The sequence below is a fragment of the Enoplosus armatus genome, chromosome 4 (genome assembly GCF_043641665.1).
Source record: "Enoplosus armatus isolate fEnoArm2 chromosome 4, fEnoArm2.hap1, whole genome shotgun sequence".
Lineage (NCBI taxonomy): Eukaryota > Metazoa > Chordata > Actinopteri > Centrarchiformes > Enoplosidae > Enoplosus > Enoplosus armatus.
The window spans coordinates 15,824,379-15,838,668 of NC_092183.1; the positions used below are offsets into that span (position 1 = coordinate 15,824,379).

Genomic DNA, 14,290 nt, shown 5'->3' on the forward strand with positions numbered 1-14,290 from the left:
AGCACAGCATAAAAATAATCCAGACCGTGTCATAACAACACAATAATAGCAAGTGATATGCAAACACGTTACCATTGTGTGTGGCCATAGGGGCATTGCACACGTGTAAAGGATTTGAAATGGCACGAACAATAAGCCCAGATCTAAAGCATCGCTGAGATGATATGGTAGGGCCAGCGATAGGCAGCCCCACCACAGTGAAGCAGTTCTACCTGGGAAGAGGTGGTCAGCACTGTTAGGCCGCTGTCAGGGACTGATGAATTACTCATCGGTGACATCTGTTTATAGCTCTCAGTGCTAAAGGTGCTGCAGTAAATATAGGCTCAAGAATGTTGACTCATTTCTATCTTAGAATAAGTTTTGGTAGGAAATTTTATATCATTCAATCCAAAAAACACTTTTGGTACCGCAGTATCTAATGATTGCAGTCATGCTGTGATTATTAAATAAACTGTGATGGAAAGGCATTTGTCATAGTCACATCTCAACCATCTCAACAGACTGTAGAGTTGAATGTTTTAATAACTAAGATTACACTGGAATGAAAAGGGAAAAGCTCCCCAGACAGACACAGAATAAGAGTGTAAGCAGATTTTATATAAAGAGATCGGCACATGACAGCAACTGTGAACACACCGATGGAGATCTGCATCTGAACTTTATGTCATTAACTGTTTGACTTCCATTAAATTATGTATAGACCTCTTAGCCTTCACAAGTGATTTGGATTGTTTCATTCCTCCAACACAGCCGACTGGAGCTACATTCTGCTGATATTGGTCAGACCGGCAGCATATTTCCCTCGAGTGTTCAAATGCAATTTTATGTGCGAGCTAGTTGTGGCGAGGCTGTGGAAAACTGATATTCTCACAGTACATAGATGTGTGAACAATAGCGATCTCACACACACACACACACACACACACACACACACACACACACACACACACACACACACAAAAACAAACACAAACACAAACACAATCCACAAACACATGAACCGACATAAACACAAACAAACACATATACAGTGAATGTGTGCTTTGCCTGCTCTTCTATGATGTATTATTCAAAGTATGTTGCTCTATGTTTGATTCATTTGTTGAGGTTTAGGGGGACAGGGCTGACTCTGGCTGGCATCCAAAGACACACACTGCACCAGAGAAAACCTTACAAATAGCCAGACAAATCTGATCCCTACCCTGATGGGGTTGTCATCTCTCAGTATAACCTGTTTGCCACGACAGACACGCAAATGCAGTCACACCACGTTGCTCTGCACTACAAAAGCACACCTCCGACTCCTTAGCATAATCCCAAAACACTGACATGACTGTATACCTCTGTACTCACGTCCCAATTATCCAGGCCCTCTGTAGAAACACACAATGCCTACAGCATCCTGCGCAACATCCCACGTGGCATCATTAAAGTCAAACAAACCGCCTGAATGTTTTATGTCCCGTTCTCCTCGCCCTCTCCATGTGCCAGGCTCCTTTTCTCTCACTCATGTCGGCTGTTCCTTTGACTCTCTCGCTCTCTCTCGCTCACTTTCCTTTTTTTTTTTTTTTTTTTTTACAAATCCATGTCTTACCATTCAGCCCTGTCTTACTATTCTCTTGTTGTTTGGTACAGCTTCACTTTCACCATCATGCTGTCACGCTGTAGTATGTTTTTCTATTATATTTTCTTCACAGTTCATTGGCTGTGTATCATGCATCTGATGACAGCCCACTTCAAAAGGTTGCTGTCAGTGTTTCTGTCATCACAGAAGCGACTCAAGAGTAAGAGAAATGTAACGAAGCTACAAAAAACTTCATTTATATAATAGTTAATTAATCAACTAGCTAAACAACTCATTACTGTTACTCTTTATCCTATCTATCGATGTGGAATACTGTGAAATCTGGGGGATGAGAATGTCATCGGGACTAGACCTGGAGTTCACACTGAATTGGAGTTGGGGGAAATTTATATATCATAGCTATACATCATCTGACAGATGTTTTATATGCCACAGCTGTTTCAGCACGGGGTGATGATGTATGACTATTTGCTCAGCATAAATCTAGACAATCAGTTCTACATAGGTCTTGTGTTCATACACTGGAGCAAGATCTTCTGAGCTGAGGGAGCTGCAGCCACTTCAATACCTTCTGTAGGGTTAAAATTATGTAATAGTACACATTGGGAATGATTTTTCGGGGATCTGGGCAGGGCGGGATTGATGAGGACCGAATCTTTTTGTGTGATGTGCTGATAATAATTCAGGACCACCAGGCAATCTATCGTATCGACCTGTCTGTGCAGTTCTTTGACAATAAGCTCCGACTAATGGCACAGCATGAAGGTTGACTTTAACAAAGCCTAAATAAAAGGGGACTTGTGTGTATCAATGCTTTGCTGCTGTGGACACGTAATTTCACAATTCACAATTCATAGGGCTGTTTTAGATGAAGCCCCCTAGGTGGTCACAGAAACACTATTACAAAGGGACAAAAAGAGGCACAGAATTGTTAAACTGAATTCAATCTTTTTTGTGGATAACACGAAAATGACGGTTAATATTAATGTTGAGTGTTGTGTAAAATTATACATCAAACCTCTGTCTTGACAGCACAGTGATTATCCAAACTACTATTGACACAAAATCCATCTTTACAAAGTGTCAATGCAGTTATATTTGTGAGCATGTCACAACTGAACATCAGAACAAGAGATGGCACAGTTGAGTAACTGTTCGCAAATCATGATCACAAAGTGAGACGCAACAGCCACAAGCTGAAAAGAGTTATGCCCTTTTACATTGTTCCTCACACCTGACTACACCTGCATCTGTTCTACCCCCAGCTAACACTTTTTATTGCTCTTTATTACCAGTAAGTGAGCCATCAATTTCACAGTATCAGTAATTAACTCTGAAGTTAAAATGGTTGCATTTTCACATTCAGCTATTTATACAAACCATTAACTACAACCAAGTGACGGTAGGGAGCATACAAATACAAATCAAACAAAACTATTCAAAGCCACAAAAAACAAGAGAATAAAGTGTCTCCATAACTAAGACTGTGCCTGTGTTTTAATCATTTGTGCCTGGCCCTGGCTTTGTGTGTCTCCTGTCATGTGACTGTGCTTTACCTGGATCCATGGCCATCTGTCATTTTCGGCAGCAGTCCAGGCATTGACCAGGCCCTTCTTGTTGAGGCGTGCAAAGTACGGGTACCACTTCTGCAAGCCAAAGAGAGCACGGTGGGTGGAGGAGGCTGTTATCTGTTGGTTGGAGATTATACCGCCCTCCATGCCCAGCGGTCCAGAGCATTCTGAGTGAAGAGAGGGAGAAAGAAACAGATGAGCCTTCGTGTAATTTTAGCACACAAAAATATGTGAAACTCAGCCTATGGAATGCATATAGATTTTTAAAAATACCACAAAGACTGCATTTCGTAATGTCAGTGATTTTGTCCTCCGCATCTTGTTTCATTTTTCTCCTCAGTGTCTCCACATCAGAGTCGATATCCTTGTTTATCTCAGTGTCAAAGACACGAAAACCTTGGTCTCCTCTACTTGTCCAGTATCAGACACGGCCATTAAAACTGCAACTTTCCTTCACTCTCTGCTGTTCTATTTTTGTGTCTCCTATTGAGACCTCGTCTTTGAACTCAGAATACAGTATATGTCCACCCTGACTCCTGTCTCTCTTACTATAAAAGTTGTTTTGATTCATCATGAGACAATCCCTAATGATTCCATTATGGCAAAATCCTTTTGAGTCACAGCAGTCAACAAGAGGACTCCTCTCTGCCTTCATGCTGTCCACATCCTGAGGGACTAACAGGTTGCTCCTTCATCTCTTCCATCAGTAACAGAGCCCTCAGGCTTCAAGCCAAGGAGCTGCGGCCACTTCTGGACAGCATCTTCCCCAGAGTCAACAGGCTTTGTAACGGCTTTAAACATCCTACAGGCTGGGATAACAGCAATATCTTAAGACCAAAGCACTGTCCTCTCTTCTGTAAGTAGTTTAAGTAGTTTGTTTTCCCTCTTAAACATAATTGGTATGTCCAGGCACATCGATAGCATTTTAATAGACATACCTGTGGTGAAAGGGATTCTGGCAATGTTTATCCAATAGGGTATTTATTGTGCTGCAAAACAACTACTTCTTTGTGTTTCCATTTTTAAAAGTGCCTATTGGGAAATCGAATGATAATAGAAAACACATGAGAAATGAAACACAATGAAGAAACAGATGGAAAGGGGGCATGTATCCATAGGGCATGTTAGATAAATATAATACATACTATCATATACAATTTTATTTATTTTTCATTTGCACACAAAACATCTGCTTGGTTTCCCACGCTGTGCAATTTGAAGCAAAACTAAACAGTTGAGGTGACACAAAGTCGGTTTGAAGTCTGCAAAGCGTCACAGCGGTATTGAAGATGTGCTGTGTTAGTTATGACTGATGCTTAAGTTTTAATTAGTCTTTAAGTCAGGCGTATAGTTGACCTAAATGTAAAGATTTATAATCTTTTTTAAAAATCTTTCCTAATTGAACATGATTTGCAATTATACGAATGCTGTATAATTCTGCAGCTACCACCTTCTCAACAAGAACCTTTTTCACTGTAATACTTGACAGTATTCTGGTAAATCATGGTCTGACCCAAAAAAAGATGATTATTTAAGACATTTATTTCTAGTGACAACAGGGATAAAAGAGATTAGAGCAATAAAACAGGATAGTGAAGTTACTACTTGTTTTTGTGTACAGTGGTGGATCTGACTAAAATTTGCGCAACTCACTAGAGTTCTTCTGTTAGTGTGTCTCTGGTCACAGATGATTAAATAGATGTGTTTAAGAACATGGACACCACAAGTGTTGGGAAAGCTGAGGGAATGTGGAAATGTCCGACATGAATGAGACCATATCAAGTGCAGAGTTCAGCCAGAGGCACAGCCTCCTCATGCCGGCTGAGCTGTAAGTGTCTGTGTAAACCAGCCTTCAGGGGAAGCCCGGAGCAATGGTCACTAGGAGGCTGTGATGCCGTCTTCACCATTTAAGCAAAACACCTAAGCATTGCAAACCCAGCACTGTCACAAAGACAGACAAGGCAAACACACACATACTGTACCAGCGGACAATGAAGCTGGCAGCGCTGAGTGCTATGAGACTTTCGCCACAGAAGAAAGCCAAGAGTCAGAGAAGAATGAACAATGAAAACAACCCTAGCACGACCAGCTGCTAAAACAGTGGGGTTCTAGGCAACAGGGAGCCAGGGAGACAGTGAGTAATGTCTGAGGACAGTCCAGAGGGATCGACTGGAGACAGGAAAAGAGCAAAGAGTATATATCTGTGTGTGTGTGTGTGTACTGCCAAAGATGTGTTTATATATTCCACTATGGTAAATTACTCTTGCTTCACTAGTTCTTCCTTGTGTGTGACTCATCGCCTCCAGACTGATGGAGGATGGTGTAGGTGGATGCCGTAGCCTACTTCTGAAGAGAAAGCTACTGATTTTTCGATATCAGATGGATAAACTTTATTTGATCCTTTTAACAAGTCTTGGAAAGGATAAACAGCTTCCATTTTAAGACATGGTAAACCAGTTCAAACCTATGGCTTAGAAAGATGGGGGTCCTTTCTTATCAGAGTGCAGGCTAGGACTTTACAAAATGACCATTGTGTTGGATATACAGTAATCCAAGTTGCATTTGCATTCACGGCCTAATCCTTGTAATCCAGAGACAATGGATACCTGTATATTTCATTGGCTTTCTCTCCTTAACACAGAGTGAAAAAGTATCTTTCTGCCTTAGCGGTGGAGGTTAGTACGTCAGCAAGATATCTTAAAGTTCAAATTGTATGAACAGATGTCGCAAAATTGGACACGCTTTGGGCCAGGGAGAAATTGATTAGAATAGACTTATCCCATTATATGATTTTTAGCCATAACTATGAAAATAAACAAGCAATGTACATTTCAAATCCTAAGGGTTTGTTTGCAGGCTCAGTGATCAATTCCACCCAGAAGTGATGGTGTTGCAGCGTGAATGTATAGATTTCATAGCAATCCATCAAGTAGCTATTAGCATGCCTAAAAACATGTTTCAAACTGACCGACAGAGGGCGATATGATCAACGTGTCATCATATTTTCCTGAATAATCCAATCAACATAATTTGCTTTGTGCAATTAGGTATGTCCTTAAACGGCAGTCTAAGCAGTGTTAATTGAGTTGAGGGTGATATCTCTCGACCAAATGTAAAGAATGTCGAGGGTGCACACCCATACTAAGAGAAATACAACATTCTTCATGAATCCTGACTTTCAATTGGTTAGGGATCCCAAGAATTTACACGTTATTCTGGCACAAGCCCAAATGGAATATCAGCCTGATTTAACTCCTGAAGTGAAATGGAATGAATTTTTCCTCATTTTGACCTGACGTTAGGGCTGAGGTGTAATATTGCATCAACACCATTTCCTATTTGTCTAGATGTTGTACATCTTGGGCACTTCTCTTGTAAGGTATTCTATGTGGATGTTGTGGCAAGACACTGTTGCAAAGTCGCGGTCCTTCTCACCTTGCGGCAATGATGGGCCACTCTTAACGAGCTGCCTGCCAGTCGTCCGTCAGAGCGGCAGAGCCAGCCAGCCCCCGGGCCTTGGCCTGCTGGCCCCTGAGCATACATCAGCTCTGTGACAGCACACATCACTAACACCACCACTACCGTGATGTGACAGCTGAATCCATCTCCCACAAGCCCTACCTACAGCCTAAACAAATTAGAGCCCAACTGAAATTAATGCCAGCACACCAATACTAATGAGCATGCGGCAGAAAGAGGGGATGAGGAAAATAATAAACACACAAAGCAGACGTCAGCCATACACTAGAGGTTCAGGTGGCAAATGAGACTGAGAGAAATGCACCTGTATGTATTATATATGGATGTATGAGTGTATTGTTTATGTGCAGTTATATATTTAAACATGTGCAAGGCAGCAATCAATATTCTAATAAAGAATATAACTAAGAATAACTAAAAATGAAATAAACAGGAACAAAAAGATACAGGATTTTTTAGGCCAATACTGATCAAATAATGATATATCGGCAACATTATCCATGACGCTGAAGATGATGATCAATTAATTTAAAAGTAACCTGGCATATTGATGTAAACCATATTTACATATGTAAAGCAGTGGTTCTCAAATTGGGTGCCTTAAAGAGAAGCCAAGGACGCATTTTACATTTCACCACATGAAAATCAACATGCTTCTATTATGTCTGTCACTACAAGCGATGGAAAGATTTGGTCACTGTAAATAGAGCTTCAAGAGATGCAGATATGCCCTCAACATATTCTAATGTAAGAACGGAAATCTAAACTAAATAAAAGGAAAAATTAAACAAACAAGACAATAAAATTATTTACACTTCATCATCATGAAAACGTAGCCTAATTTGCAGTAAACAGCCAGAGCTTCCAGTTTACTGCAGTTTATTTGACACAGGGCTACTGGGTTTTATTTGATGTTACAGGTGGAAAGTAAGTTTAAGCTAAACTTGGTGTACTTAAATCGATTTAGCTTATGCTCAAGGCAGATGGTTCATCTTAGCCTTAAGTTGCTTTCGGAAAATGGGGCCCTGAATCGTCATCGCCTTTCCTCAATATTGGATCTTTAACTGACCATTAAACCCATTTTAGTGTCTGAAAGTGAGACTCTGGATGATTACAGCAGTAACAATCCCAAATTTGTTTCAGCAGAAGGTCTGAAGCATCTTGTGCAAAGTGTTATCTCACTGTAGTTTATGCCTTCTTGTATATTTTAATGGGATTCATGTTGGCAAGTGATGGATATGTTTCTTCTTCTCACTTCTTGCTTTCCATTGGATCATGGAAATCAAATATTGACGCCATTGTAATTATTTGAGTAAAAATCGGATTATCACTGACAAGGCAGGCAATGGCCAAAAGCTCACTGCTGCCTTCATATAGTATTCTCACGCTGATTTCTAGTGTAACCAGAAAATGTACAGCTGCTTAATCTGTACAATGTGCGCGCAGGACTTGCCCACACACACAGCGTGGGTTGAAGGAACAAGTCAGAGGAGATGACGAGTCCTTGCATAAAAGTGCATTCCAGGCATTCTACCCATTTCCATGTGTGCTGTATTCATCGGGGACCCCACCGACTGTACTTCTTATGATAAGGCTGCGACATATTCAACAAATAATGCATTTAAATAGCAACATTTGGATTTTGATTTTAAAAGGGTCACACATGTTCAGTTTACTCATCACGAGGAGTACTACTCAGCTTGTGAGAAAAAGGGCTCTGGAGAAGCTTTATCAAACCTGGGAAAATAACTCAAATGATGTCGCAGTGAAGTCATCAGGGTTATCTCAGCTTTAGCTTGAAGGCTACACATTTTTAGCTGAGAGTCTGCGATACAAAGTGGGCAGGGATGTGGGCGTTTACCAGGCAGGGAGAGTGTAATGAAAGACGCTACTGAGTTTCAAAATGGGAAATGGTGTCAACCATACTAGGGACTACAAGTCTGGATATCTCGGCCTTAGCTGCTTCGATTTTGACCACTATTTTTTTCAATCTGTCATTCACAAGTCCCCCAACTTGAAGGGACTGCATTTCTAAATCACCACTTTAAGCATTAAACCTCAGATCAGTGTGTCTGGTAAACTGACACAGAGAGTGGTGACAGTAATTTATCATAAACCTTATAATATCCTTCTGGTTATCATTCATATCATTTATGCTTAGAAATGTAGCTGTGGGTTTTTAAATTTTGAGGGATATTAGTTGGAGGAGCAACTACAATTTCGTCATTTGTCTTTGTAATGTTTTCTTTTATATATTTTGTAATAGATTGCGTTCCTGTTCCAGGTAATCCAGTCTCTCGATTCAGTTGTAAAGCATAAAGCAACCTTGTCAGAAAACACACAGTTCAGTATTACAGTAGGACTGAGGTATGCTTGGCTGTAATCTAGTGCAATGGATTTCAAATGAAACAAAAAAAAACAGGTTATAGGGCTGACTTTCAGCCTCAGGGGTGTTTGGGGTTGTTTACATCTATATTGGGTGAACAGTGTGGGACTTATTGCCCTTTTTACCCTCAGGGGATATGTATAAAAAATACTACAATTTATACACAGTTCATCTGCAGTGGATGTAAACACAGTCAAATTAAAGCTGAGAGTCAGCACTTTCATCTCATTGTTTCATTTCAAATGTAATGTGTTGAAGTACAGAATCAAAACAAACCATCCTAATACTTATAGACTGCGCTGTAACTTTGAAAATAACCGGCTGAATTAATGGTTGCATAATATGCTGAACAAATATTGAATTTATATGGGAACATGGAAATGAGCATCATTTAACAAATAATGGAGCTTAGCATATGTTCAATCAGCAAGACTGAATCTTTCTCCTTGAGTTTTTCGCTTACTACACCAACCGTCAGTAATCAGACAGGCTGTGTCTCTTTACTCCTTTCTATTCACAGAATTCCCCCTGCCTTCTGTTATAACAACTCCCAAAATCTCTCTCTTTTCGATGCAGACTTGTTCAAAATTCCTGTCTGCAGAAGTCTAGTCTGTTGCTGAACAACTGTGCTGCACCTAAGATAGAAAATCTGATGAATTAATTTGTGAGTAGCAGAGCAGGAGTGACTCAGGGCTCCGACTCCACTGATACATTAATCCTAATATGTTCTTAGACTGAGCAGACAAAATCCCCACAATTGCATAATAAACACGAGCCCCTTTTGAGCTCTCTGGCGTCTTGCAGAAAGAAAGCCACTTCTGAAAAGACAGAAGCTCTCTCTCCCTTTCCACATAGCCACTGGGCAAAACAAATGAAATCAAATGTTTTGATTTTTTTTTATTATTTTCCTGTAAGGTTCATTGTGTTTGCCTGAACATGCAGAATTTGAGCAATCTTGCTTGTTATTCATGTTTTCTATTAAACAAATATAAAGGAAAATGTGGATTTATTTTCATAATGTTAATGAAATTTTAATAAATGGGCTGTGCACACTTCTGCATATCTTATGTTGTAAGAAAATACACGAAGGGTATGAGTTGATCTTCTCTAACACTGGACAGGAAGGATTCCAGGGAAACCGCACTGAAATTCACCCTGTATGTTTTTGGCAACGACTAGTGGAGCATGATCATTTATTATTTCTTTAAAACTTGAAAATCTAAAGTCTTCCACATTCCACACAATGTTCATGTTTTCAGTCTGTCAGGCATCATAAGTATATCCTTAAATCCATCTAATAAGATATAATTATTTACATCTAATTCAATATAATTATTTAATAAACACTCCAGACTTTTCCTTATGTATTAGAAAAAAAACCTGAACTTGCAAGAGTTGTGTGAGACACAATACGGACTAAAATTAACACCTTTCAAACAACAACTCTTGACACATGAAGAGAGAGTGTTTTTTTATGTCAAATGTTGCAAACGCCTCCTTTCCCTCTCTGTGGCTTCTCTAATTTCACTCAAACATATAGTTATTTACCTGCAATGGTGCAGACTGAGCACATGGTGGCTCCTACACTTATCAGTCCTCTTCACTTGACAGCTCACCCTTCAGATGGGTGACTCCTTCACTAACTATGAGCAGCCATGACGCTATGTGCAATTTTCTGATTTTCTGACATCTGAATACTGTTGTGAACAAAATAAGATGTGGGCATGTTTACATGTAAACCAAAAATATCTATAATAATAATAAATATATGCACATCCACTGAAGCATGGTTGGATGTTCCTTATGGGAATTACCAGCAAACTTTTGCCTTTGATCGACCAGTTTGCTTGGCTAATATATTACCTGGCAAGTTAGCAAATAATACATCAGGTGTGCTGTTAAAAATGAATGGACAGTTGTAAAAGAGTTCAAAGACAAACATAAAAAAGAAACATGAGCACTTACTGTATTGACAGTTCCTCCCCATGTACTCCCCTGGGCATTCGCAGGAATAGTTGGCAACCAGATCTGTGCAAATGCCCCCGTTCTTGCATGGATCCCTTTCGCATTCATTAATATCTGGAAGAGCCAAGAAACAAAAAAAGGTGCGTTCATTTATTTGAAGCAGACATGTAGGCAATTACATAGACCTCATCCTCATTAGCATGCACTGGTAGGCAGCATATATTGAATTTTCTCTGTGTGTTACTTGATTCTGTCTGCCTATAGAAGCTCTCACAAAGACACTGGTTTCTTGAAACTAATAAATCAAATAGCTCCTCAAGAGACCATTAATGCTAGAACACTGGCCCACGTTTTGAAATGTTAAGAACAATTAACCTAGTGTACTTCCTTTGTATTTTAAATAATTATCATACTTTTCAGGGTACTTTTCAATGTGAGCGCTGTACACCATTCTTTTGCTCTGCAAACTATGCCTGCTAAATTTTACAAAGCTATGTAAAATAAGCATCATATTATCATTCTAAAAACAATTACTACAGTTACAATTACAACTGTTACCATAACCCCTGTACTGTTTCAGATTGGCCAGTTTCTATAAATATCTGCCAATAGTTGTGTGGACCAGATGATGAATTAATGATAAAAAATGAGAGAGAATTAAAACTGCAGTGGAGTTGCAGCCCTCTTTTGGGTGCTAAACAGTCAAACTGCATTACATCGACAAATGCAATTTGACTGTTGAGCAAACAGCCACTCTGAGGCTTTGTGTTAGTAAAATGGAAGAAAATTAGCAATGGTAAAAATTTCATACAGTCAAGTTAAGTTGGCCTGTCTGTTTACATCAATAATCCAGCCAAAGCAGCAGAGCTAACAAAACATTTTAATATGGATTATTCATAACTCAGAGAGGCCTTTGAATTTGAAATTTTTGTTTAGCTGACATTATGCTATTTAACTAATATTTCATCACATGTAGCCTCTCTCTTGCTACAGCAAGATATGAGCAAATCGTAACCAGCCAGAATCAGATTTAGTCTATTTAGGCCTTACCATTATTTAATGGCACAGAACAGACTATCAATCTCTAATATGCATCATTTAAAGTCACATAATTATCTTCTACTGTACAGCCTCCTTTGCTTTGTAATTGCTCTCTGAAACAGCTCTTTTCTGACAGAAGGTGACAGGCCACAACCCCACCCATTTGCACTGTTCTATTATAGGTACAGTTAAGGGAAAGGGGATTATTGGGATCGTTTATGAGGGGAGGGAGGACAAGGGGTAAACTTTGGAACAACTTTCAACAAATTTCTAATGATTTCCAAACTTGCCTATGGCTGCTACAAGACTTTTAATCCTCTAAAACATACCGTGAGCCGTCTGTGACTCATAGGTACATTTTGGCTTCATGAATACGTAACCAGGCATGAGATTTGGAGAGCTTAAGAAAGTGAAACATGATTAAAGTAAGTCTGTCATGGTGCCTCATCTCTCTGAGATTTTATCTATAATATCTATAATAGTCACTTGGGAGCATTAATAATATCTCAAAATATATCTTTTTTCTGTGAATGTCTTTTGCTCTGGAGAAATATAGTCATGGTCTTCACACATAATGGTCACTGAGGTACTGTGACTGGAAGCAGTCGCATCTTTAATCTGCAGCAGAGCAGAAACCTAAAAAATAAATAAATGAATAGAGTGAAATAAAAGAGAGGGACAGAGGCACAGAAAGAGAGAGGGAAATGAGAAATGTTTTGAGAATCGCCCAGAAATCCATCCATGGGACCCGCGAGACAATTATATTTGGGTGAAAAGATGTTTGATGAAATTGAGCAGTAAAATCTTTCCCAACAGACCATAAAAGAGTTGTGGCAGGTTGAACTTGAAACGCACATCTATTTTGTTTTCATTTATCTGGTATGCATGAGGAGACATCTGGCCTGTGTGTCTGGGTGCGTAAAAAATCTTGAACACCATCTAGCACTGTGTTTTTATTTCATTAATTTTTTCTTTGTGAACACACAGCCGGCACATGCAAGACAAGGCCTGCTGTGTCTTGTAGTGTGGCGGCTACATCCTGCTTCAGATATAGTTAACGACTGAGAAGCCCTGCTAGTTGTTAATCCTCTGCTATACAGCCATTTTATCAAAATACAGTTGGTGATACATCAAATGTACTGCACATGAAATAAACTGAATAACACTAATTCTTTGAATGTGATGTGACTCAACTTCAAATTTTAGCGCATCATTCTTAGGGAAGATTGAAGAAAATAGTTTTACCAGCCAGCATGTTATCTTGTGGCTTACAGAGCACAACAAAAGAGCTGATTTTCACAGTTGGCACTAAAACACTCTTCAAAGACAGACTGCATCAACACACAACTATGCTGTTAACAAAGTAGGTAGATCAAATGCAAACTGCAGGGTCCACTCACCTTAAATCATGATGGAACATATAAATTATAATAGAGGGAAGTGAAACATATTTACCCAATACCTGTCAAGCCGTGAAGATTCATACATACGATATTTGTTATGAGGGGTTTTGCCTTATTTTTGCACAGATGGTTTGTGATTGTCTATTTGTGCATGTCTACGTGTAGCTGTTTTTCATTGACCTCTTGTTTCCCAAGACATTTTCGAAGTCATTTAATAAAACCACAGTCCCCATCTTCCCAAAATTACATCATGGCTGGATCTACGTTGTCTACAGTCTGTTGGGGACAATGTAGTTGATTCTACATTGTTTTGCATCATGGAGACTCAACATGTATGAGACAACTTGAGAGATGCACCGTACATATAACACGGACTGGGGCTTTGAGAGGGACAAAAACAAGTTTGTGATCTCCATGACATCCTGCATAAGCATTATAAAAACTTTAATACGAGAAGAGTGAAAGCATTGCATTTTCAAAAAACACAAAAATTGATTTGATTTATCTGGTTATTTGATGAAATTGGATTGAAAATTGTTCAAGATCAGGTATTTGTCATGGTCTAAATCCTGCCTTATCACGCAAATACTCAAGGTCTCCCATTACTGGGGTGTTTTTAGGCGTGTTGCAATATTCCAACTGCTTGCTATAATCAGATGCAAACTATGCAGTAATCAGTTGTTATTGCACTTCCCCATAGCTACTTCCAGTACCTAACATGTCTCCAGTGTGATTCGGAATCATGCTTTAAGCCAGTTTCCTCATGTTTCCCTGCGATCTTTCTTATGCTCCAGCCTCAGCAGTAACTGTAACTGTGCTTTGATGAGCTAGTACAGGACAATCTGATATAATTACAAAT

General features: G+C 39.4%; 1 protein-coding gene across 1 annotated transcript in view; it reads right to left on the reverse strand.

The window, feature by feature from the left end:
- edil3a (EGF-like repeats and discoidin I-like domains 3a) overlaps nucleotides 1-14,290 on the reverse strand; it is a 71,912-nt gene that overhangs the window by 32,874 nt on the left and 24,748 nt on the right. The window contains exons 4-5 of the mRNA XM_070903835.1: nucleotides 10,988-11,101; nucleotides 3,142-3,323 (exon numbers count right to left, since the gene is read on the reverse strand). Coding sequence (XP_070759936.1) covers nucleotides 3,142-3,323; nucleotides 10,988-11,101 — 296 coding nt within the window. The remainder of the gene's footprint in view (nucleotides 1-3,141; nucleotides 3,324-10,987; nucleotides 11,102-14,290) is intronic.